This window comes from Cheilinus undulatus, linkage group 22 (assembly GCF_018320785.1).
Source record: "Cheilinus undulatus linkage group 22, ASM1832078v1, whole genome shotgun sequence".
NCBI lineage: Eukaryota > Metazoa > Chordata > Actinopteri > Labriformes > Labridae > Cheilinus > Cheilinus undulatus.
The window spans coordinates 17,087,054-17,097,210 of record NC_054886.1 but is presented as its reverse complement, the minus strand read 5'-3'; the positions used below and the strand labels follow the sequence as shown (position 1 = coordinate 17,097,210).

Below are 10,157 nucleotides of genomic sequence, written 5' to 3'. Positions count from 1 at the left end.
AAATTAGTTAAAGGGTGAACACTTTTATAGGCACTGTTTATGACACTGACTCAAAATACTTCAACACATAGATAATAAGATTCTTGGTTAAGGGCCTTGTTCAGCTGAGATAATTGGATCTATAATAGTGTTATACCTAATACCAATTACTTTTATCAAGTGAACTGCTGAGGGTTACTCAAGAATTGTGTCCAGCTGCTTCCACTTTACGGCCTAAATTAGTGTTTTATATCAAGGAATTAAGGCTTCTCAGATGTTGTACCCTAAGACTGCTTGAGTACCCTTGAAAGAATATAAGAGTTGGAGATAATTAGGTACCTATCCTTGATCTATCATCTATTTTCCATACTAAAGCAATGGTTCTTCTGTCTAGCAGACACATTTTAAAAATGTGTTTCCTTCTCATGTTATTGTTAGCTTGCTACAAACCTAAAAAATGCAGACTTTTCCACACCTTCTTGTACTTTTTAAAGCATTTTACGTACTTTTTGTGTAACAAAATAAAGTTAAGACTTAATGTACTTGTGCTCAATATGCACACAAGTCCTTTCAAAATAAACTTTAGCTTTGCATGAAAACATATTTACATCTTTTCAGAATATAATTAAAGCTCATGTGAATATTTTTGAAAATTAAGTAGTGTTTTATGAGGAAAAAATGTCTTAAATGCATATCACATGAGTCACTGATGTAGAAATTTGAATCTCAGTCTACTTACTGGTGGTCTGGTTTGCTTGTGGGACATACTGAAGCATCAACATTGGTTTCAGTATGTTTCATGCAGCATAAAATCTACTCACAGCATCTTTAGCTCAGCAAGGAAAGTAGTTCTTTATGACTTTATAGAATTCAGTGTGAATTCAGTGTAGCAGGGCACCACTTCCACAGAAATGGCAAATCCGTTTGTAAAAGTGTTGCAACTATTCAAAGATCGGTGCATAAAAAAATCGGTGGTCTGATACAGCAAAAGCTAAACTCATCAGAGTGTGCAGAGCAAAGCACTTTGTCTAGGAACATGATTTGACGTCATGCATGAAAGTAGCAGATCATGGTAACATGAATGACTGCTGGGACAAAGGTCTTCATGTTTAGCTCACAGATGATTGCACAAAGAAGAAGTCAGAGTTGACTGCATTAAACATCTTAAAGCTCCGATAAGGAGTTCTCATCTGAGCATGAAACAGACTGAAAATAGCATTGATGCCTTGATAAGACCTGAAAAAGTCTATCAGACCATCAGCAACAAGAAGGACTGTTTCTATATTATGTTTGAAACTGCTGCTGTGGGGTAGGTGTCTGATGACACTAATAACAGCTGAAGCAATCTTTGGTGACATTTTCCTCAACAGTGATTCAAAGATTTTTCATTACAAAACACAACTTTCCATAGATTATGTACAGGACAAGATCAACAGAGGCACTAAATCAACAGTTCATAGCAGGAGCTTTAATATCTGATATTTTCTGTTCTCTCTTTTTTCCTTTTTCAATAGGTTAAAGTTTCTTTGGATCTTTGCTGAGATGTCTCTATACCTTGGTTGCAGTCCACCCGTGGTATATTAAATTGATTGGGCATGATTTTGAGAGGCACACACCCTTCTCTGGAAGGCCACACAGCTGACAATGCATATCAGAGTAAACACCAAGCCATGAGGTCAGAACTTCCTGCAGAGCTCAGAGACAGGATTGTAGCAAGGCACAGATCTGGTGAAAGATATGAAAAGATTCTGCTGCACTGAAGGCACAGTGGCCTCCATAATTCTCAAATGGAAGAAGTTTGGCAGTAAGAGCTGGTTGCCTGGCCTACTTGAGTAATTGGGGAGACCTTAGAAAGAAAGGTGACCAAGAACCCAATAGTCACTTTGACTGAGCTTCAGAGATCCTGTGTTCCAGAAAAGTTCCAGAAGGGCAAACATGCCTGCAGCCCTTCACTGATCTGGGCTAGACAGAACTTTTTGGAAACTCAATAGTTTCACTGAGGAGAAGCGTCCACCTAGCTACTCTTGCATAAAGCTCATATGTGGGGGGCAGCAGTGACGGTTGTACTCCTGGAACTTTGTCCCACCTCTATACAGGATCTCTGGAGCTCAGTCAGAGTGACCATCGTGGTCTTGGTCACCTCTCTTATAAAGGCCTTACTATTATAATTTGCATAAAATTTGGTTTTCACTTAGTCATGATGTGATACTGCGTGTAGATTTATTAGAATAAAAATTATATTTTTCAACGTAATCAAGCTGCAACATAAAACCGAGAAAAGAAAAGGGGGTCTGAATGCACTGCATGTCCTCTATAATGCACGAATAATATCAAACATGGCTGTTGTTTCATGTTGTAGGGGGCTGCGGCTTGAAAACAGGATGTGGCCGTCAGCTCAACTTCAGAATCTGTGTGCAGCTTTTGAACTCAGTTTGGTCTCTTTATAGGTACAAATCATATCTCCCCAGTGCGCATTAATAGCATGAATATACTGCCAAAATCAAAGTATGATTTGGTCATTTTTAAGCTCTTAAAACGTTTTTCAAAAAATACATAATTCACCTAATGAAAATGAACATGAGCATTATGTTCCTCTCAACTGCCTTTGTGTCGCTATCTAGATCTTGATGACAGATATTACCATACATGGTTGAATGTGTCACCGCAAAAATATTTATTGCATAATTTCCAACCTGTTTAACCCAGACAACCTGATAGAAGTATATTCAGCCGATAAAAAATCCTATTTGTACCTTCCTCTTTCCATAAATACCTATCATCAGTAACCACACCCTGTTTAATGCTGTCTTTAATCTTGCCCTTCAGCCTCCACCTCCTTCAGCGTTCTTCACCACGTCATGCATCAACCCCCTCTCTCATTTTCACTCAGTTCTGTACCCTAAACAATCATCTGACTGCCTAAGCACATCATTTTTTCCGTTCTTCGCACAGTTTGAGTAAGTGTGAAACATTTATTTCCTTCCTATTTTCACATTTTGATCAACTTCTTGGCTTTTGGTGCTAAAACATCACTTTTTCAAGTCATAAAGTGTTTCCTGCTTTGTATGCTTTTGCTTACTTTTCAGGCTGAATTTTTATGTGTTTTAACTTAAAACCTTCTTCTTTAATCAAATTGATTTTATGTGATGTGTATGTATAACATCTATAGCACATGCCTTAATTTACTTTCTATAATTTGGTATTTCAGCTTTAATTTAACGATCAGTGTACCTACAGCACTTCATAAACATGCACGTGGCATAATGCCATGCAACACCCCTTGTGTAATCTTTGCCAGAGTATGAATTTAATACATTGTCTTGCATAGTATGCCAACTGATGCTGCTCGATGATCATTTTTTTGACAGGAAACCAGCAGCAGCTCGAGCAGCCTGCTAGCTTCCTGTCACTCCCCAGTCAGACATCTTCTAGTCAAACAAGATAAAAAGCAATGCAGACTTCCTGTTACATCTTGGGTGTACGCATGTACAGTATATAACAATCATGAGGCTGTGGTTACTTTTGAGCAAGAGTGGCTGGTGACTTTCTGACTTTCTCACGATTATTCATCTGGATTAGATTTGGGAACAGACAACTTGACAGAGTTAACATTTTGAGTGAGCTACATTTTCAGCAGGATTTACTTTACAAATTACTAAAAAAATATTGTCTTAATGCAAATACATTTGCCGCCCTTTTTTCTTTTAGAAACTGGCTACTGTTTCTGAGTACGCATACTAATGGATGACCCTCTGATGAAAACTTCACGACCACTTTGAAGAAGCAAGAGAGTTTTCAACAAAGTGTTTTGTTGAAAAGTTCTGCATAATTCTGACACCTAGCCAGTGGAAATTTCCGGATTTTCTAAGAAGGTAAAGATAAAGCTTCCTTAAGTCTCAATATTGCAGATTTCACAGCTTAAAACTGTCACTGGTGTTCTTAGGCCTTGTTCAATGAAGTGACATAATGCTAGAGGTAGAAAGTAACAAATTACATTTACTCAGATTACTGTCATTGAGTAGCTTTATTTTGGGTACTTTTTGGAGCAGATTTTAAAATCAGTAATTTTACTGTTACCTAAGCGATTCTGGGGGACATATTGTACTTCATTACATTTTAAGACACACCAAGTTCTAAGTAAAAAATCGACAACTAAAAGCTTTCCATCAATGACATGAAACCGGCCTGTTCTTCCGCTTTGACTACACATGAAAATCTGTACATAGTAAGAGACTGAGTCCACTTCTCATCCCAAACAGCTGTTGCATTTCACTTTATTAGAAAGTTGTAACTTTATCATAACAACTTGGTTGTAGATTCATATTACCTTGTTTTTGCCTATAAGGAAGGATACTGTATAACTCCTAAGTAGCTACTCAGTTGTTTAGGTTAACTTTAAATACTTTTTACTTGAGTAGATTATTGACCAGTACTTTTACTTCTATTAAGTAAATTTCCACCTCTACATGATGCTTGAAACTATGCTAACATGGTTTAGGTTGCCTAAAATTAAATGTCCATAGTTTATCCAAGAATTGGTATAACACATTAGTGCTGCGTAGTGTGTGCCATTGATTTAAAAACTCAATAGTTGATAGTGATGGGCCGTTCATGAACGAGCTGGTTCAAGGAGCCGGATCTTTTATGTGAACGATAAGAGCTGGATCCTGTTTGAGAGCTGTTTTATATCATTACCTCTGCCAAGGAGGTTATGTGATCGGGTGGGTTTGTTTGTTTGTTTGTTTGCAACATAACTCAAAAAGTCATGGACAGATTTTCATGAAATTTTCATGAAATGTCAGAAATGGCATAAATAAGAACTGATTAGATTTTGGGACTGATCTGGATCACCGTCTGGATCCAGGAATTTTTTAAAGGACTCTTTACTATTGGGAGATAGGGTTAATGGTGGAGGTCTGCGCTGTTACCACTTTATACCAGGTGATGGCAGACATGAGTAACATCAATCCCAGCAGCATGTTTTTGGTGCTGAAGAGAAACACAGCGAATTGTAGCGAGAAAACTGACAATCCTGGGAGGAATAGAGGAATATCCACCCTCTGCCATGACTTTCAGTCATTCGTTGAGACCATGGGTGCTTCCACCATGACAGTCCACACGTAGTGAAGCCAGTGCTTTGCCTCACCGTGTCTCCACTCCTCCGGGGAGGGAGTAATCGGCAAATTAGATTTTGGGAGTGATCTGGATCACTGTCTGGATTCAGGAATGTTTTTAAAGGATTCTTCACTATTGGGAGATAGGGCTAATGGCGTAGGTCTGTGCTCTCTTAGTGCTTTTCTAGTTATTACTATTATCATTATAATTATTACCCATGCCGATGAAATCGGCAGGGGGTTATGTAAAGGGTTCTGTATCTTTGTTTGTTTGTTCGTTCATATGTGTACAAGATAACTCAAGAACGGAAAGTTGTATCTTCACCAAACTTTCAGGGAATATTGGGATAGTGACAGGGAAGAATCGATTAGATTTTGGTGATGATCCGCGCACCCGTTCGGTTTTTCTCAGACTTCGACATTCTGAACACTATAGAAATCAATAGGAGCGTGAGTTCCTCGGTGGCGCTGCTTAGGCGTGGGTCTGTCACCTCAGACGGCCATTCTAGTTAGATATTGTGTGTGTGTGTGTTATCTGATTGATTCGTATGGATGAACTTTTTTCCATACTATTACAGGCACACTATGTATTATGGACTCCTGCTTGATGAATTAATGTTTCATAACAGGTGTGCCAGCCAGGGAGCAGGTTTTATCTAATCCGCAAGGTGTTTTAGGGAGACTGTACATTTTGAAAAATAATTAAGTAATATTTTCATGATTTAAAAAAAAGAGCATAGTTGGGGTAAAATACCTTTCCAAATATCAATCATTTGTCATGGCATTGCTAAATTTAGCTGCTCAGATGAAGCCAAACTGGTACCCAAATAAAGAGCCGTTTGGGAGCTGAAAGAGCCGACTCTTTTTGCTGAGTCGAGCCAAATGATCTGGATCACTGAAGAGACGTAATTCCATCACTAATAGTTGATTATTGACAACTGAACATCAATAAATAATACCACAGGCAATTTAATAACTATGAATACACAAACAGCATTGTCATTCTTGAATTTCCCCTGGGATTAATAAAGTATCCATCCATCAAAGGTGGAAAAGTACACAACTACTGTACTGAAGTAAAAGTGAAAGTAATTCTGCTTAACAAGTTCTTAATTTGGGAGTTAAAATAAACTGAAATGTTTAACCCTAAGATATCAGCACTATTTTCTGTGTACAACAGCTGGTTTGGGATGTGATGTGGAACCATTATCTTTCTATGTGCTACTGTGTAGTCAAGGGAGGTGGAAAAATTACTAAAGTATTGTACTCAAGTAAAAGTATGGTTACTCTGGTTAAAACTTACTTAAATAGAAGTAAAAGTACTGATTTCAAAATGTAGTGAAAAAGTACCCCAAACAACAACTCAATTACAGCACTTTGAGTAAATATAAATAGTAACTTCCCACCCATTCTATCTATCTATCTATCTATCTATCCTTTCCAAAACATGCTAAATCTCACTAACTGGCAAAGAGCTAGAGGAGAATATAGATACAACTTTTACATCTATACACTAAGAAAAAGGTTACAGTAAGCTGCTAGCTTAGCTTACTCTAGCTGCTAGACTTCAAAAAGCTCACTCCTTCCTCCAGTCAGAATATTTAAAGCCTTGCAAGCTAACTAAGATACTCCATTAACCTGCAAAGAATGAAAGATGATTATCCATGTGCTTGAGTGTGTTTACACTATAGCAGCAAGCTAGTTTAGCCCAATTTAGGAGAAAGTTAGCTAGCTTTCTTCAAAGCCAAGCTTAATCCAAGAGCCACACCTAACACAATTAATCTCATTTTTGATGGGTTATAAATAAAAATGTAAATGTTAAACACAGATGTAGTTTTCAAGGAGTTGTGCGTGGATATTTTTTTAAATTAAGATATTTGAAAGAGCTGCTAGCTGTTGCTTCCTTTTACCAAATTGACATGAAAATAGAACATTTATTCACATTTCCAGCACCACTATTTCTCAAGACATCAGCAGAAGAAAAATTTCGCCCTAATGTGTAATGCTAACTCAGTGACTCATTGATTTTTCTCTTTTTTTCACCGTAGGCATGGCTCACATTATCTCAGTCCTTTCAATCATCTTCATCATCCTTCTCGTTCTGCTCATTTTGTTGTATAAGAAGTTAAATAGGGATACACATGGAGAATATACCATCAGACGCATAGTGTATAAAGAAGGAGGGGTCAGGGACCAGGTTAGAGGTGTGGCATTTGCTCTGGAGACACGTCTTGGAGTCCAGCTGTGGCCTCGAGGTGATTCTGACGAAGTTGGAGAAGAAATGCAGGAAGTCCACGATGAGGAGAGAGATGTGGACGGGGGCTCCATTCAGGGAAGTGGTAGCGAAGGAGATGACAAGGAAGAGGAGGAAGATGAGAGAACCGGAGAAGGGGATGACACTTCAAACGATAACTCAAGTGTGGAGAGCTCTGAGACAGGAGAACATGCTAGGCTAATGGATCAAGACAAGGGGAAAGGAGAGTTGGGGGAGAAAAGGGAGAATGAGGAGAGGGATGGGGACAGGGAGGGTAAAGGTGAAGCAAGTGGAGGGGCTGGGTTGCTGATAGATTTAAAGCAATTCTCCGGAAGTGCTACCTGGTCTGAAGGAGGAATCTGCAGAGATGGTGATGTGACTGCGCTGTGAGAAAAGGTTACCAAAACAGGAACTACAAAACAGGCTTTGGGTAAAGTTTAACTAGTGGGGTTGAGACAGGATGTTACATACACCAAGGTCCTTAGTTCAATGATCTGCTGTCCCACTTTACTTTTTGTGTGGGTCAAAGAGAGTTCAAGGCTTCAGAAAATACTGGACCTATTGTGGCTAATTCAAATTAACAAGAAGTTTCAAAAAGGTTTATGTAGACTCTGAGGACATCCACAACAATAGCTAAACTGTTTGTCTTGGTTCACCTTTGTTTGAGGCATCTGGATTAGATGATTATTGATGAATTTATGTGTTGTAAATGATTAGGTGGGATTGATAATGATTGTATTGGATTAGATTTAAATGTGTAAACTTTTTAAACTTTCTATTTTTACTTGTTGCATATCATGTTCTTGATATTGTTGACTGGGGTTTTCCCTTATTTTTTGTAATAAACATGAAAAAAAACAGAAAAAATAAAACTTGTGAACTTATTTTGGACAATTTTCATTAAGTCATAATGTAGCAGGTTGCACGCAACAATTAAAGTGGTATTGATAGCAACTTTTTAGAACGTAATAGCATTCCAACAACAAACATTTTGACACAATTTAGTTAAAGTTCCTGTAATGAACTTAAAAATCTCGACTTTAGTGCCCCCTTTGGACAAAATGATTCCCCAGATCTGTTTTCTTATTTTGTCTGGTCCTGTATGTAAGATGTCTTTGAACTAGCCCAGGTGAGTGGTCAAACGTACCACTCACCTGGCATAGGTGATATGGGCGGTTGCCAAGAGCACCACGCTGAAGGGGGCACCAACGTGAGCTCTGAAAATTTTAAACAAAGGACTAACTTGACAGATTGTCCACTCTTGAGCTTTAAACGCTAGCCCAGGAGTGTCCAAACTATGGCCCGGGGGCCAAATGCAGCCCGCAGTCTATTTTTGATTTGCCTGCAGCCAAAATGAAATATGGCCCACATGAGATGATGAAGCTTGAGCTCAACTGTATTGTACTTTTCAGTTTCAGCACTAGGCAATGCCACCATGTTGACCTGTAAACAAACGACAAGATACCTTGATTAATAATGTCCTGATAGATTATTGCAGCAAATAGCAACACCAGTGGTAGCCAGGGCCGAACAGGGCCCCCTGAAATCTGGTTTGTTCCCCCAAATCCTGAAAATGACTGTCTATTTGCCTCGTCAGCCATTAACAAAAAAAAAACAAACAAACAAAAAAAAACGTTATTTACTTTTGTGAGTAATCGAGGGGTATTACTGGGTCTCCCTTTTAAAAGGAGATCTCAATGGGATTTAACTGGCTAAAGAAAGGTTAAATAATAGTAATTGGTCCCATAGCCATGAAAAAAAACTTTTTTTGAGCTTTATATTTTGATGTATTGGCAAAAAAATGTTTATTTCGGAGGCTGCTATACCCTGAAAATTGAAATAACTATTGCAATTTGCACTAAGCTTTATTAATGTTCCTTACCTATATCGCAATGACAAACAAAATATGCCAAAAAAACTCAAAACGTACCGCAAAAACATATATGATAAAGTTTAAGTGCTTTACAAGAACCGCAGTCCGTAGGTTATCACTCTCATGTTTTTGTTTTTCAAGGACGTTTAAGTGCAGATTCTGAAAAAAAATCTAATCTTTGCAAAATACATAGTAGGTCTTTATATATTGAAACAACACCCAAAACAACACCATATGTGTTGCAATATGTACTAATATAATTACGATTAGTTGGACAAGAATCCACCAATGGGGATGTAGCTCAGTGGTAGAGCGCATGCTTCGCATGTATGAGGTCCCGGGTTCAATCCCCGGCATCTCCAGCTTTTTGCTCTGTAATTTAATCCGAATTAAACTACCGACAACATAGTTAATAGCACAGTGGACTCAAATAAGCAGTCTGGACATATTTTAAGTAAACGCAGCTGTGTCATATATTTTATTACAAAGGAATGTGTAAAATTAGGGTCGTCCTTGATTGGCCAGACTCAGCACTTAGCCGAATCTGATTGGATGTTGTAAATCTCGAGGCGTGGGAGTGTTCACGTAGGCTTGTGTCAAACATTTATGTTTCGCCGGGTAAATTATTCTCAGTGGTTAAGAGCCACTCGATGGAGACAGCGTGGATTGAACCAATAAGTGACGATTAGTCAAACTAGGTTAAACACAGCTGTGCTTACACTATCGAACCAATAATGTCACCAAAATAAAGGATTTCACGTCAAGACGGGAGACATTCTCACAATGACAGATGGATCATAATAAAGCTTCCCAGTTGCTCTACAAAGCAGTGATTTGACTGGGCATATTGGATCCGATAACATCCGGTAAATATTTACAAATTTTCTTACATTAATCTGATCCTCTGTAAAAGGTTTGCACAGATTTAGTGAAGGGG

General features: G+C 38.3%; 1 protein-coding gene and 1 non-coding gene across 3 annotated transcripts; both read left to right on the top strand.

Moving 5' to 3' along the window:
- The first annotated feature begins 2,828 nt into the window (after positions 1 to 2,828).
- si:ch211-119e14.1 (acidic leucine-rich nuclear phosphoprotein 32-related protein 2) lies at positions 2,829 to 8,219 on the top strand. 2 transcript variants are annotated; one of them, XM_041779880.1, is made up of 3 exons: positions 2,829 to 2,936; positions 3,688 to 3,851; positions 7,142 to 8,219. In XM_041779880.1, the coding sequence occupies exon 3, from the start codon at positions 7,144 to 7,146 to the stop codon at positions 7,735 to 7,737; it is 594 nt and encodes a 197-aa protein (XP_041635814.1). In that variant the 5' UTR covers positions 2,829 to 2,936; positions 3,688 to 3,851; positions 7,142 to 7,143; the 3' UTR covers positions 7,738 to 8,219. The 2 variants fall into 2 exon arrangements, with proteins under 2 accessions (XP_041635814.1, XP_041635813.1); XM_041779879.1 differs by lacking the exon at positions 2,829 to 2,936 and adding an exon at positions 3,333 to 3,596.
- Positions 8,220 to 9,510: 1,291 nt separating this feature from the next.
- Positions 9,511 to 9,582, top strand: trnaa-cgc. Its single transcript has one exon. It is a non-coding gene; the product is annotated as a tRNA-Ala (tRNA).
- Positions 9,583 to 10,157: the final 575 nt, after the last annotated feature.